This window comes from Phascolarctos cinereus, unplaced genomic scaffold (assembly GCF_003287225.1).
Source record: "Phascolarctos cinereus isolate Bilbo 61053 unplaced genomic scaffold, phaCin_HiC Scaffold_8;HRSCAF=390, whole genome shotgun sequence".
NCBI lineage: Eukaryota > Metazoa > Chordata > Mammalia > Diprotodontia > Phascolarctidae > Phascolarctos > Phascolarctos cinereus.
Genome location: NW_027556291.1, coordinates 42,663,778 through 42,679,477, shown reverse-complemented (window position 1 = coordinate 42,679,477; position 15,700 = coordinate 42,663,778). Strand labels below are relative to the sequence as shown.

At 42.7% G+C, this 15,700-nt stretch overlaps 1 protein-coding gene across 2 annotated transcripts; it reads right to left on the bottom strand.

Moving 5' to 3' along the window:
- Positions 1–845: 845 nt before the first annotated feature.
- On the bottom strand, positions 846–6,181 carry LOC110196560 (uncharacterized). Of its 2 annotated transcripts, XM_078147809.1 has the most exons (7): positions 5,828–6,181; positions 4,800–4,899; positions 4,296–4,333; positions 4,084–4,148; positions 3,967–4,003; positions 3,057–3,160; positions 846–1,604 (listed from the first exon to the last, which is right to left on the bottom strand). In XM_078147809.1, exons 1-2 carry the CDS (start codon positions 6,173–6,175, stop codon positions 4,825–4,827), a joined length of 423 nt encoding a protein of 140 aa, XP_078003935.1. In that variant the 5' UTR covers positions 6,176–6,181; the 3' UTR covers positions 846–1,604; positions 3,057–3,160; positions 3,967–4,003; positions 4,084–4,148; positions 4,296–4,333; positions 4,800–4,824. The 2 variants fall into 2 exon arrangements, with proteins under 2 accessions (XP_078003935.1, XP_078003936.1); XM_078147810.1 differs by lacking the exon at positions 3,967–4,003.
- Positions 6,182–15,700: the final 9,519 nt, after the last annotated feature.

Sequence of the window (15,700 nt, the reverse complement as noted above, 5' to 3'; positions counted from 1 at the left end):
GCAGAAATCTTGAGGACGCCTTGATGAGGATCTTATGTCCCCGGTTAGGTCAAAGCAATTTAAGGAAATTGTAAATGAAGCTTAGATCTCTTTGTCAAGTGATATAGCGATCAAATTTGATCTGCTTCAAAAAAACTCAGATAGCAATCATAATTGGTTCCAACAAGGTAGGAGAAACATAGCAAGAATTCCAAACATGCTATGCACTAATGCCGAAACACTAAGTCTTTAAATAGGCTTTATCCTTTTTGTTTAAATTTGAACCCCTATGGTGTAACTGATTTTCTCAGTTACTTGAATTTTGACCTAGTTCTTATGCCTTCTGGATTGTGCTGGTTGTAATTTAAGTTGGAATTTTTCCTTAGACCCATTTACTGGGGAGCTGGGCATTGCCTTAGCTACCACACAAATATGCCCATTTTAAAGCCAGAAAGAAAAGGAGCGCTTTAGTGGTCTAGTGCAGAAGGAGCTTCCTTTTTTAGCTTGCAGGCCAGTCTCAAGAGCTAGTAAGCAGACTCCACACCCCAATTTGACAGCTTTCTACACCAGTTTTATGTGTTCCCAAATGTTGCTAACTTTGCCACCTCAAGAATCTTCATGTAAAGATTACACCTAATAAATCAGAAATTAAAGCTCCCATCAGCCCACTCCATTCCTCTCCCTCCCCCAATCATATCCTTGGGATGGAGTTAACATTGTAATTTAAATAAAGAAATCACCCTTAGCCAGAGGCTGTAACTGCAACTGGGTAACAGGTTTGAGCTAAAACTAATTTTGTGCTCAGTTTGTCTTCCAACTGAAGGAATTAACTGAAGGGGACTGAAAATAAGGCTCCAAAACACGCATTCAATCCAACAAACATTTATTAAGCAAGCCTACTATGTGGCAGGCACTGAGGACACCAAGACACAAGGCCAATTCCTGCCCCTCAAGGAGCTTCCATTTTACAAGAGGGAAGGGAGAAGAGATAATATATACAAAGAGGTAATACATACAAGTTACAAGTGTGGGGGAAGGGCACAAAGAATTCCTTGGAGACTACAGGGCAACAGGAAGTTGAACATACTAATTTACATTTCTTTAGCAGTTTACATTTCCAAAGCCTTCCCGCCCAGAAAGAGAATTGAATTAGGTTTTGTAATTAGTATGCCATTTTACATTTTTTGGGCCAATAACTAGCCCATGGTCAAAGAGCTAGCTCCTGGCTGTACTGGTGCGACTCAAACCCAGGTCTCCCCCCAAACTCCAAATCCTGGGGAGAGGGCTCCCTTCTTTCTCTTTCCCAGGTTCATTATAGACATTATTTGCCAGAGAATATTACACAACATTCAATACTAGAAAAACCCAAGTTACTCTTTCATAGCTTAGGAAGCTGAATTTAAATCCTAAAGACCTACAATCTAACTTTCCAAAGAGGACACTCAAAGCCAAGTGGTCGCCAGTGCTCTCAGCTCTTCTCCAGTGGCCCAGATGAGGCAGTGAAACCACGTTCTCAGGACTGCTGCTTTTCAGCCCCGGCAGATTAAAGAATAAGGACCTCAAGTCATTTTATCAGGAATCAAAAAGGTCTGGATTGGAGGGCTAGCTGCCGTCAGTTTCTTCATCTGCAAAATGGGGAAGCACAATACTTGCAATATGAACTGTTATTCATTTCCTTGAGTATTTAAATGAACAAATCCCTACATTTGCCAGGCAGTGCTGAGGCTCAACTTCAGAGGTAACATTTTTGATGAAGCAAAAAAACCAATTACTGGTTTCCCTTGGGCCTTTGCTCCGAGAGATAAGATAGCCTTACAATTGTGTACCTACCCATAGTCAAAGAGCTGAAATTGAACCCTTTTGTATCTCATTCAATCTACTTCATTCAAGTGGTCAGACTGAATGAAAACATTAGTGGATAGAGTTAATTCAGCACATTGTACTTCAAATCAAGGTGAGCTAATCCATCTATTAACAAGATTAACCCCTTTCTCAAAAGGTACAGAAGTATCTGGGCTAAAAACCTTTCTCTAAGAGCCCTGAAGTGGAGTCCCCCAACCAGATCCCGCCCAAGCCCCCCCACCCCATTTCCCCCCAAGCTGCCACTGCATAAGGTCTTGCGGTTTACAGATGGATACCGTGCAATTTTTCTCCTACTAAACTTATCAAAATTGCATCGTGATCCACCCGACAACAGCAAACCAGCCAGAATGGCCCCTTTTGGTCCTTACAGGAACAGATGATAAGTCCTCTTTTCCTCCACAGGCCGGGACAAGTGCAATACTCTTATAGACACAAGTTCAAGTAATGCAACAAATCCCCACCCGCAGAGAAATCAGCCACAATCTTCAGTAGCAGCTCACTTGAGGTGGGGAAGGCAGGTCCAAAAATGCAGTTGCAAACGCCCTCATAATCAGTTTTGCATGGATTTGCACAGCAATTGACATAGGCCGATGCAAGACCTGCAAAACTGACTGTGAGTAGCCCTGGGATTAATGCTAGTTGGGTGACTGTTCCATCTGCCCCACCCCCCCTCCACCCCCCAGTGATACATTACCCAGGAGCGCTGAAGTGCCCATAGTACAGTAGTCATTTGCAAAAAACTACCTGCACTATGAGCACTTTGGCACTACCAGGACCAGGGACCAGCCTCCACGCTGCCGCACCTGTAATAAGAGAAAGAAAGAGAGAGCACAAGCCCGCCATCGGGCCCCTCACACCGGGGAGGCCCCTCATCCAAACAACTCCTTTCGAGAGCTGGCCACAACCCCCAAGGCTCTTGAATGTTTCCAAAGGGTCTGTCTCTCTCACCCATCAGGACTCTGCTGCCAGGTTGTCTAGGAGGCGGCTTGTGCCAGAAGGAGCATTTAGGGCAGTAGATACTAAGCTACATCACTAACTGCACTAGATGCACCTTAGCACAAGGGACAGTTGATGGATCAAGGCGGGCCCACACCAGAAGCAGATGCCCGAGGGGACTTGGGGTGGGGGGAGGAGCGGCTCCAAGGAAGCCCCAAATCATCCATTGCCGTGGTCATGTTGGAAGTGCTCACAGGGCAGTAGTTATACCGACCTACCTGCACTATAAGCACTTTTACACAACCGAGGCACGGTCTCCAGCAAAGCCGCAGAGCATCCTCCGGTCCTGGCTCTTTCCTTTTTCAAGTCTTCTTCAAATGAGCTATAGAGAAAGTAGAAAAACACTCACTAAGAAAAAAAAATACCTAAAACTCAAAACACACCAGCTTACTCAAGCAACAAAAATTTTTACTTTTACAGATTCCAAGTTACGTCTGCAAATTTATTTAAGTCATGAGAATATGAAGGGAGCCGAGCTAATGCATGCCTGATTTAAGTCACTTGGAGTTTCAGCCCTACAGGATTTTGACCTGTTCCTCATAAACTTAGTTCAACTTTCACTGTTTTCAAGTACTAAGGAAATTCCAACCTCTCTTCAATCGCCATCCAAAATAGATGCAGCCAAATTCACTTCAGAATTGTTCAATATAGAAATTTTTTTCCCTAGAAATCACTGTCATCCCCACCCCAAACCTCCTTAAAGATGGGGGGGAAGAGTCCCAGTTTAGTTACTTTTTGAGGCTCTACATGTATAACACTCTTCACCGCTACACAATGCCACATTGATGTATTTCACAGAACTGCATTAAGCCCTTGACTTAGCTCTGTTTAAACAATTTATGGATTCATCTTTTTCCATTATATCCAAAAAAAGGAGACCAGCCCTTCTTGGATATCATAGTATTCCACAAGCCAGCCTTATCCCATTTCCAGACTTAAGTCACACTTATTTGGTCATAATGCACCCTATGTTCTCTTAAGGACCATCCACTTAAAAAAAAAAGTACCCTATTTAATTCTCCATACCTGTCAGGGGAATATTTATTAATGAGAATCTAAGATTTTAAAAAGATTTTATCCCGCTTACTATTCTAGAAACATTCAAGGTATACCATCTATCATACCTACCTTTATGGTTTTCTGTAATGGTGGGGAGCAAACCTGTCTGCCAACATTGGAGAAATAAGTTGTCAAGAGTGCTTGCTTCTGTTCTTTTCTCTAATGCCCCCCCCCCGACTCCCTTACCTGATGCCTTATGAAAATGTGCCACCATGCCCCATGCTCCAGTCTTTGGGTCTTGAAAAAGTTTACTGAAAAAGGAATGACCAATTTTAAAAGAATGGCCCCCCCCTACACACACACACACACACACACACACACACACACACACACACACACACACACACAGATCCCGGCTATTCTGAGAAAGAGGGGAGAAAAAAAAAAAGAGGTCAAACCTGAAAATCCGTTTCTTGAGGACAGTACTGAGTGGTCCCTAGGGAAAAGAGAAAAGTTCAAAGATTAAATAAGGAACTCATTATCTCAAATCTTAAATTTGCCTAGCAGCTTCCACACTTTTGGTCAAGGTGTGAATAATGCAAAGCTTCTCGAATTCCTTCAAAGGTTGCTCCAAACGCAGAGGGTGCTGAGAAGAGAGACTCCCATTTGTACCCTGGACCCCGGTGGGTGCGCTCCTTTTAAAGAGGTTGGGAGGGCCTTCGAGCCACGCCCAAGCACCGCCCCCTTGAGTTTTCCTATTTCTATTGGCTGTTACACTAAACTCCACCTCCACCCCCGCCGGCAGTTCGAAGTTTAAAAAAAAGTCCCACCCCTCGCCCCCCACCCCCACCCCCTCCCCCAGAAAGTAAGGAATGGAATAAAGATATTTCCTAGGGGCTTCTCTTTTTAACTTTACCAGCCTTCCGTTTACCCGCTTAGCCCTCAAATCCCTATACACCCACCATCCTGGATCCTGCCCTAGACTCCTCAGGCTGGCCGTCCAGGTCTAACCAGGGTCTGCACCAACCGTGGGCACCACGCGTCCGGACCCTCGTGGTGAAGCTGCCTCAGAGATTAAAGAGAAAAGAACAAGGCATCATGGGAAATGGAGTTCTCCATTCAAAGTACTAAAAAACGCGCCAACTGGCAAAACCCCCCCTTCCCCCCCCGTGGGTGGAAGGATGGGGGGGGTGATGTCCACAGAGCACGTCTTTCCCCTTCTTGTGTTCCCCAATATCCCGCCCGTCAAATATGCTTGTTTCAGGGGGGAAGGAAGGGGGGCTCAGAAGGTAAGGGAAGCCAAAGTCGTCCATTCGCACTCCCCCCCCTACACACGCTGTCTCCCACAGGGGCAAACCGCAAGAATTGGGCGTGGGGGGGATGAATAGTATCTTCTCCTCTAGTTCCAACTCTTCACTTAAAGGGAGACGGGAGATAGAGTCTCCTTTCCTAACTCCGTCTGCACAATCGAGGCATACTTTGGGCCAGTTCCTTTGGTGCAGTACAGGTGGAAAGTCTCCTCTTCCCCTGACCATTTCCAGTTTTTCTGCTCTCCCGGTGGTAGAGTGGAAGCCTCCCTAGTCCCGGCCACATGTGGGGCGAGGCGAGGTGGGGCTAGGCGAGGCTCCAATCGGACCTCAAGGGGAGAGAGGGAGTGGGAAAAAGGCTTGGAAACTTCCACGTGGGGCATCTCTCCCGATACCTGAGGATGACAACAAGGCTAAAGAAGGCTGAAAGGCCGGGGGGGGGGGCAGGCCTCCCCCAGCCGGGTACTCTTTCCCACCAGTCCCCTAGAGGGCTGGGTGGGGCGGGATGGAGAGCGGCCCGTCCTGCTCCCAAGTGTCTTCCCCCTGCAACTGCTCCCTGCCTTCCTTTAGCCACATCTCCCAGGAAAATCTGCTCTCCCCCTTTCCTTTACGAGATAGAAAGGAACCAAGTTTGCTCCCGACCACCCATTCCTCACTGAGATTTAGGAAAGAAGCCTCCTCACCTCACCAAAAAGGAGAAAAAAGGAGAAAACCCCTTTCGTCCCCTTTACCCTGAAGCGAGGTGAGCGCAGTCCGCAGGCATGCTTTCTCGCCCTTCTTGCCCTAAGGGTTAAGGGGAGTAAGGGAGTAGGGGGAGCTACTACTGTGTCTGGTCCCTGCCCGGTGGCGAGGGTGCCTGAGCCGCCGCCGCCGCCGCCGCCGCCGCCGCCGCCGCCGCCGCCGCTGCTGCTGCTGCTGCTGCTACTGCTACTACTGCTGCTCCGGGAGCTGCTGGCCCTCTGCCAGGCGCTGCATGCAGGCTTCGACCTTCTCTTCCCTCCTCCTCCTCCTCGAGATGCTGCAAAGCACATGAGACTACGACTCCCAAAGTGCCCCCGGGACCGACCGGCCTGGGCGCATGCGCGCCACCGCCCCTCCTCAACACTGAGCCACTGTCCCAAGGCCCCCGGGGGAAGGAGAAAAGATGTTACATGTAATATATATCTAGATATACAGACACACATATGCATGCACGTGTATGTTTTGACCTCGGGTGCCACTGCTACTGAACTAAGGGAGCTGGCCCTTCCCGCCTTTCCCTCTAATTCACACATCCACACCCAGGGCAGGGTGTCTTGGCTACAGCCTTGAGTGGTAGTAGCACACTCGCGGGCACACGCGCGCGCACGCACACTCATACAATTAAATAAAAGGAAGCCTCCCTGCAGATGATCTGGTGTCCTCTGCTTGCACCACCGTCTCCCCAAGGCCAAAGAGAAAAAGGAAGGGCAGACGGGCTGCGGAAGGCTGGTGGCACTCCAAGGAGATCGATAGGTTACTTACTTTTCCAAAAATAAAACCTAAAACCTCCTCCTGCCGCGCTCCCCCCCCACACACAACTCCACTCCACACATGCCCTTTAACTACTGCGGCTTGCCTTTGCCAGGGAGGATGCTGATGCCCACCTTCTCCATAGTATGTGTCTTTACCTAATAGGAAGCTCTGGATGGGGACGAGACAGATTTGGCCAACCGTCTGAAAAGGGTGGGTTTGAGGGCTTTCGGTAAAGTTTAGCTGAGGCTGTTTACTTGGGAGTGAGGGGAAAGGAGTAAGGGAAGGAAAGAGGTGGGTGTGTATGAAGGGTAGGAGCAGCGAAGGAGAAAGGATGCAGTAGGACCAACCCTCCCCCTCCTCCCCATTGTTACTGCGGTTGCTGGTTGCAGCACCGAAATCCAACCAGCGGGCAAGGGCGCCATGTGAGCCTCCTCCGGCCCAACGGCAGAAGCGGCCGCGGAAGCAAGCACGTTACCCCCGAAGGCTGCCCCCCTTTTTCCTCCCTGCTGTCTCTCCTACCCAGGGGTCCAACCTGAAAGCCTACATCCACTCAGAAGTTAGTACCCAAAAAGCAACACCGAAATCCCAGAGAGGGAGCACTCCTACAGGTGGGCTTACACCTACTGCATTATTGGGGGGGGAAAAGAAAGAAAGAAAGAAAGAAAGAAAAAGGAGTTACTTTGAGCAGCACACACATCCACTAAGGCATCTGGCAGATGCTTTAGGCAAACTACGTATCCTGAAATCAAACTCCCCACCCACCCCCAACCCCCACCAGATCCTGCCGGTGAGACTGCACCGACTGCAATGCAACTTTCAGCCTTTCATGGTAAAGACCAGCATTGCGAAGAAGGCGGGAGGGAGGGAAAAAAAGAAACGATACAAGCCCCCTTTTTTTTAAAAAGGGAAGATAAAGGCATTACCTTGTAGCTTGAGTAAAACCCGGAGTAAAAAAATAAATAAATTTTTAACAATTTTAAAAAGAGGGTTTTGTTTTGTTTTGTTTTTTTACGAAAGTGGCGCGAAGACAATATCATGTGATCCAACCCCAGGGCGTCTCCTTCCCCTTTTAACAACCAGAAGAGACAGACAGAGACAGAGGCATAGAGACAGAGGCACAGAGAGAAACAGAGAGGACGGAAAAGGAAAACCGAAAAGAGATGACTGGAAAAAGAACAGAGAGGAAAGATAGAGGGGGGAAAAAGAGAAAAAGAGAGTGAGAGCTGACTGAGAGGGAAAAGAGAGGAGAAAAAGAGGGAGACAGAAGAGAAAGCTGGGGGTGGGGGGAGTTACATCCGCTCCTCACACAATTAGCATAATTAATTGTGTCCTGCAGCTGCATTCGGAGCTCTCTGGTCAATGGAGGTAAACATCCCCTATTATCACAAAGAAGACCCATTACTCTGATTTTGGAAAAAGGTTCACACGCAAAAATTACTTATCAAAAGTCCTAATTTCGCACTCAAAATGTATGAGGGTTTGGTTTGGGAGAAAGAAAGAACAAGGGAAAGATTAAATAAGTCTGAAAGTGGAGTAAGCAAATGGCTTTCAAAGACATGAAAATGATCATCAGAAAGTGACATTTTGCTGGCTTTAAATGGGCTGAAAGTTTTAAAATCATTGCCTTGATGCCTCTTAACCAACAGCATTCCCTGGCCCTCAAGGACGCCCCCTCCTTCCCCTCTGAGCTTAAAACAATACCCAGAATCAAGTATTTTGACATTGCTTTATCAGGATGATTTTAATGTTATTTATTGTTTCAAGGCAGATGTCAACACATAGTGATTAGATCAAGTTTGCAATTGGCAGAAACTGTTTGCTCTTCTATGCAAGTTGAGCAATTGTCTATTAGAACAGCCCCAAGTAAAATTTTCAAAAGCAAAATATTTAGTCTTTTTTTTAATCTAGGAAATCACGAAGTAATTCTCTTTTGTCTTTTTAAGAGGTTTTTGAAAAAGTAATGATCAGCCAAAATATTTGGAGAATGAAAAACCTGGAGAACAAAGCATTTCTCTAGCCTCCTTCCCCCCCCCAAAGGGTTCAGAATAACTAACAGCCCAAAGAAAAGCACGTGACTCCTTCATGCTTTAAAACTTGTGGTCATGCTGAGGCTAAAAGCTAAGAGCTTGTGACCCCTCAACCCCTCTCCCCTCCCCCAGACCAGAGCCCAAGGCTTAAGGCGATGGGCTCCCACCAGGCTTCTGCCAGCTCCCTGGTATTGTGAAGAAAACAATACCTTAGGCACTCAGCAGAGTAAAGGAAAAGCCCTCATGTCATGTTACATACGTTGAAGCAGATTGTACAGAATCGAAATATATTTATGTTTACTAACATGTGTTCACTCAGAACCCCAGATGTTCCATTAGGAAGTGAATTTAACATTTGATCTCTGAAAATAATTACCAAAACTCCTTTACAGCCTGACTTAAATGGGAGGGGGGTGGTGGTGGAGAATCTGCTTTTTCTTCTGTGGGCTTTGATTCTCACCCCAATTGAATTTCATTTTATTTTCTGACACAAGGGGAGAAAAAAAAGATAAAGTACTCTGAAAATAAAGATTCTTCCGAAGTGTTGCCTGGAAGTTTGTGGTCTTTGAATTTGACCCACACATTGTAATTGTATTGACAAAAAAAAACAAAACCATAACCAAGCAATTTTAAATAGATTTTATTTTTTAGCATTTTGAAAGATATCAATAGTTAAATATTTCCACTCAATTGAGGAATCATTTCACTTAATTTAGAAATATTAGGTACCTCTATTAACCCTAATGATTGGTATCTTAGAACAAAAAGGTCCCCATGGAGACAAGAAAGCAATCTAAGAGTATTATGTTTCTTGCAGGGCTAGAATGGAGCTTTTGTTCAGAGTATATTTACTACTTTTAAATTTCTTTTCTAAATTCTACAGTCAAGTTCTTTCACATTTTAGGCTTGCATAGCTTTAGAATTTCTGTGTGCTGGAAGGGACAGGAGGGGGGTAATGTATGCGTGCTCTGTGTGTGTGTGTGAGTGTGGGGGGGTGAGAGAGAGAGTTTTTGTGTGTATGTGTGTACATTCTTTGTGTGTGTGTGTGTGTGTGTGTGAGAGAGAGAGAGAGAGAGAGAGAGAGAGAGAGAGAGAGAGAGAGGGAGGGAGGCCTGAAACAAAGCAATGGTATCAGAACACTGAACAAGAAGGGAAGGCTTTTCAGGGAAACATATTTCAAATGCTATTTTGTATTTGATCCGATAGGAAGTATTGAAATTTCATTAAGTCAAGTAGAGATCTGTGATCTTAGAGTCCTAAGATAAGCTTAGAGTTTAGGGTTTTAGGAATAGGAAATGCTTCTCTAAGACATTTCATGTATGGATTTTTAATTCGTTTACATTTTAAATGGCAAGTCTCCTGAGAACTCAAATTGGAGGAAATAAAATGAATTCATATTTTTCTAAGCAAGCCTTCACTTGTTTATGAAAACTTAGCCCCCAAAAAGTAAAGGAAATTGATAATAGAGGTAAATAATTTCTTTACATAAACTATGAGAAATTAAAACCAATCCCAAACGAAATTGTGCCAGTGCTAGTGAAAAAAAAAAAACAAAAGCAAAAACAAACAGCATGATCAATAAACTGGCCCTATGGGAAAAGTGGGAAAAGAGGAAATTTCAATAATTACTTATGCTTAGCTACTCTAATTTAGTATAAATAATCTAGAAATCGAGATGTGCAAGTTAATATGAAGTTTAGCCTGAGAAGGTCAAGCAGTGGGGAAAAAAAAAAAGAACCTTCTTTCTGAAATTTAATAGGATTAAGGAACACATTTTAATCACTTTCCTCGGTATTTTTTCCCTCTCCTACCTAGGGCATGCTGAAATTCTTTTGCAGTCTAAGTGAATTTAAATGAAGTCTGTTGATAAGGCATCATTAACAAATAATTTCTAACAGTTATTTACCAATATTGGAAAGATGCTCCTTGACCTAAGTTCCCCATTTGTAGGGAAAGAATTCTTTCTGATCCTGACTCTCCTAACTTTGAAACAGTAGAACAAGTGAGCACTGAAGTGATTCACTATTGAGATTAAGTGGTGTTAAGGGGAGTTTTACACTCTGAAACACTTTGATTTTCCTATTTATGTGACTTAAAAGTGGAACTTCTGGTATTGGGAGCCATAAAACTGCAAGGCAAGTGCAGTCCCCTAATCAAAGACAAGGCCAGTTGACAGCTATAAAATACAAGCATTGGACACACATTGTTTTTTTGTTCCATTTAGTTGGACTAAGTTCACTGGGGGAAAAGTACTTTTTGCACCATTAGATTTTCTTTCTTAACGAAATTTCCCATTAAGGAGTGGCCAGCCTGTAAGATGGGAGGGTCTTCTTTCAATCTGCATTTCAAAAAACTTATCTCCATGACAAATTTGTTTTTCTTTATAAAGCAGGCCAACCAGGGTAGTTTCAAATAGTCCTAGACACTGTTTTTACCCTCAGCCTCCTCAAATGGGTAGATTTTTCCAATGTTATCACTAAGAAGTTTGATGTGGATTTCCTAATCAAAACCGGTGAAGCTTCTTTTAAATGGTCTCTTGACTCTAAAAGTATGCTAATTTTATGCCACGTATCGAAAAAGCAAGTGAGGTTTGGTTTTGTTTTGTTTTGTTTTGTTTTGCTTTGTTTTATTTTGTTTCCCATGCTTTTCTATTTTCTCCTCAAAACTCAAGTCACTTTTCCCTTGCTTTGTACTGCCCTGGTAGGCTCTGAAGACTGTCTTTTAGCTGTCCCCAGCCTTCAGATTCTAGCAGGAAGTAGAGCCATTATTGTCTGGCTTTTTTAAACTTGCTGAGGAGGAACTCAGTGAAATGACTCGAATTATCCAGATGTATGAAAGGACAGCAAAGAGAGCTAACTGACGGGCTACACACACATATGCATCTACCATCAAAATGAGAGCTGTTTTGTCAAAACAAATTCAACTTGCCTTACTTGGGAAACTCTTCAGAGCACTTGCAAGAAAGGAACAGGACTAATTAATGGATCAGAAGGCAAACACAGAAAACAGCAGTTCTTCTTTTTTTCAATTTATGATTCTGTTTGAAGTTATTTTGTCTTCATATATTTTTGTTCTCTCAGAAAATAACCAGTTCATATCATCTTCCTTTGTTTAATTTTCAATCTTTAAAATTTATTTATTAAAAAAAATAAATGACATCCCTAAGAAAAATGATTCTTTTCTACCATGTTCATTCTTCCTAATTCAATATAGTTGTTAGCTACTAAAAGTCTTAAAATTAAAGCACTTTTTCCCCCTTGAGACTTAATGGATCATCAGCATCATATTTGAATTCAGGTATCTGGTAGATCTCTGAAAAGTAATCTACTTAAATCTAATACTTCTGATTCTAAATATAAAAGCTTCTGAACTAAGTTTCAGAAAACAATAGGGTTTTATGAGCTGTTTTAAGAATTCAGGCTATACTCTAGCTGAAACAAAAGCAAATTCAAAAATGATATTAATTATATTGAAGATTTATCTTATTTTCTAATTATTCTGCCTGTCTAAAATGTGTTTGGCTTTTCCCCGGGAAGTTATTAGAGATAATAAGCAAAGCATTCAAAATACAGAGCATGCTTTTTTTTTTTTGGAGGGGGATGGATGTTTGCTTTTCTTTTTTCAGAAACAGAAAGACAAATGTTCTGGCGTTAAAGTGACATTTTTAGAATACAACCTTTGATTAACCTAGAAATCTTTCACATGTTTAATCCATCATTATCTCTTCACCTTTACCTTTCTGTCCTCAGATTTGGCTTGCCACTTAATTTTAAAAAGAAAGGATGAAAACCAACAAAAATGGAATATATATGTTCCTTTGAATAGAATGTGCCAGTAGGCGTGTGATTCTTTCAGTAAGATATAAAACCCCTAAATCTCAATACTTTGTAACTAGTTCATCCCTGTACCTCTCCTTACTTCCTTGAGTCTGATTCTGTACATTTTGTGCATTGGAGTGGGTCATTCTATTCTTGGAAAAACAAACTCACTATTCTGTCAGTACCCTATCAAATATCACTTTTTAGACATCTATTCTTGACTATGCCTAATATTCAAGAAAATGACTGACCTTAAATTCATTCCTTCCAAAGAAAGAATTCAGGAATGATGCCTGGATCTGCTGACACTGACTGTCTCTAAGAATAATCAGCCACCAAGAAATCGTGTAAGACCTTTCCCTATCAATAGGATCTCTCAGCTAACAAAAGCAAGAACTAATTATTCTTCTCGCAATATTGCTCCTAACAACTAGTTATCCCTTTCCTCATTAAACTTAAAAGAGCTCTCATTCCCAGTGGTTCTATGTAGTAAGCACCTTATAATTCCACTGGAAAGGAAATTACAGATATTTGAGATCATGCATTTATTGGGCTTTTGCTTCTGTCCTAAGTTTAAAAATGAGGCATTTTATTTGTCATTTGAAAATTCTGAGCATTCATTTTCTTTCCTACTCACATTTATCTTGGTCTATACCCTTAGTTTTCCACAGTTCGACAGTTCATTTTGTTGACAGTTGATATCCATCATTCTTTAGATACTCATTTCTCTATTTTTGTTGGATCCTTCTGTCCAAATCTGAAAGTAGTTTCATAAAAATACAAAGATTACTAAGCCAAAATACTCTGAATTAAATTTTGCTAAGTCTTTGATACTGTTATATATTTTCAATGTATTGATATTGCTATATATTTATAATTGGGCATTAGGTATGCAGAGAGAGAGAGAAAAGGAGAGGGATAGGAGAGGAAGAGGGAGAGAGGGAAGGGGGGGAGGGAGAGAGAGGGAGAGGGAAAGGGGGAGGGAAAAAGAGAGAGAGTGAGAGAGAGAGACAGAGAAACACAGAGAGAGAAAATTAGTATTTGGTGAGTTGTCACAGTTTTTTTAAAAATTCCTTCCAAATTTCAATTTATCTTCAAGTTTGCCTGAAAACAGAATTAACTTGTGAAATAAATCAATGCTTCATCAGCACAAATTGCATAAAGAAATACTTTTCCACATAAGGCATAATGCCTGGCATCTATTAGGGGCATACTAAAAACTTGTTAATGGATGGATCAATTTTGAAGAAAAATTTGATCCCATTTTTTAGGCTAGCTATTTAAAATTGTGGGAGTTCTCCCTTATTAATGTAGCAGTCTATAATGAGTAGAAATCATTTTCTGATATTTCGATGCAACCATATTTTAGCTTTATAATGTGTCACTTCATATCCTTTTCCTTGAAAACATTCAGGCATTTAAAAAAAAATATAAAGCCTTAGGATATCAGGGTTTGTTTTTTTAAGGTAAGACCACAAAATGCCGAAGAATGATAGTTTCTGGAAGGGAACCTTAGAACTCTCCTATTCCAACCAATTCGTTTTACAGATGAGTAAATCGAGGTTCATTGAAGAAAAATCCCTTATTTTTGATCACACAGCCACTTGGTGGCAGAGCCAGACTAGAAGAGTTTCTTGTCTTCCAGGACACCTCAGCATGTCCTCTCTTCATTTATCTACCTTTATTCATTCAACAGATACTTCTGAAATGCCTATTGTGTGGCAGGCACTGTGCTGGGTGCGGGGGGATGATACAAAGACAAAAAGTGAAGCAATCCCTATCCTCCAGGACCTTACAGTCTTCTGGGAGGATATAATATATTTACGATGTTTATATATTTGAGAGGCAGCAGGTCATGGTGGATAGAAAGCTAAGAAGATCTGAGTTCAGTTCTTCTGACACAAACTGACTGTGTGACCCTGGGTGAGTCATTTAACTTCTCCGTGCTCTTGGCACTCTCTAAGATTATAAATTGTACTAGCCGTGTGACCCTGGGCAAGTCTCTTAACCCCGACTGCCTCACCAAAAAAAAAAAAAGGCAAAAAAAACACCCCAGATTATAAATTGTAGAGAAGGTGACAATCTGTGCTGGTAGAGAGTTTCTTCATGGGAGAGTTCCTTTTATCAATGAAATCACTGGTCCAGCTGCCTGCTCCAAAGTAATTTCACCCCAAGAGAGAGTACTAACAACCAGGAGGGTAAATCGAGATGGTCTTCCTGAAGGAGGTGACTGAGGAGAAGCTGAGTCTTGAAGGAAGTTAAGGATTCTAGAAGGTAGGAATAAGGAGAAAGCAGATTTCAGGCCTGAGGACCAGCCTATGCAAAGGTGAGGGAGATAGATGGTCCTGTACGGGGAATAGCATGTAAGCCCATCGGCCCTTTTACACTGCAATGTCTCCAGAGATTCGCCAGTTTAGAAAGGTAGGCATACTTAGGGGAAATGGGCTGCTCCTTTTCTTTTGACAATTGCCTTGCCTCTTAATATGTATTCCTCAAACTTGGTTCAAAATCCCCCGGGGTATCTATCCTAAAGGAGAACCGATATGAAGCAGAGTGTGCAATGGATGCAATGGGTGCAATAGGGAGCAGAGCTCCCTAAGAGCTGATGGGTGCATGGTCATGTTGGGCTGAAAGTTCATGAACCGGCCAACCCTCCTCCATCTTCCTTGAAATTCTATTCTCCAGTCCTTTTAAGACATGAGAAAACCTCTAAACCTTGAATGGGAAAAGGGAAAAAAAGAGGAAGGGGGAATCTTCCCTTGGTTTCTTCAGCTACAACAAAAGCTATATTGCATTAAGAGGAGTTAAGTCATTAATGACATTTCATAACTTCAATAGTTCAATGGATCTGGGCTCTCAGCAAGGTGGGTGCTCCCTCCTTTGAGTGGATATTCCCTCCTTTGGCACAAATACTCACTCATTGAAAACTGGAACACTGATGCATTGTTGGTGGACTTGTGAACTGATTCAGCCATTTTGGAGAGCAATTTGGAACTATGCTCAAAGGGCTCTAAAAATGTGCATACCCTTTGACTCAGCAATACCACTTCTAGGGCTATATCCCAAAGAGATCATAAAAATGGAAAAAGGAACCACACATACAAAAATATTTATAGCAGCTCTTTCTGTGGTGGCAAAGAATTGGAAATTGAGAGGATGCCCATCCATTGGGGAATGGCTGAAGAAGTTGTGGTATATGAATGTAATGGAATACTAT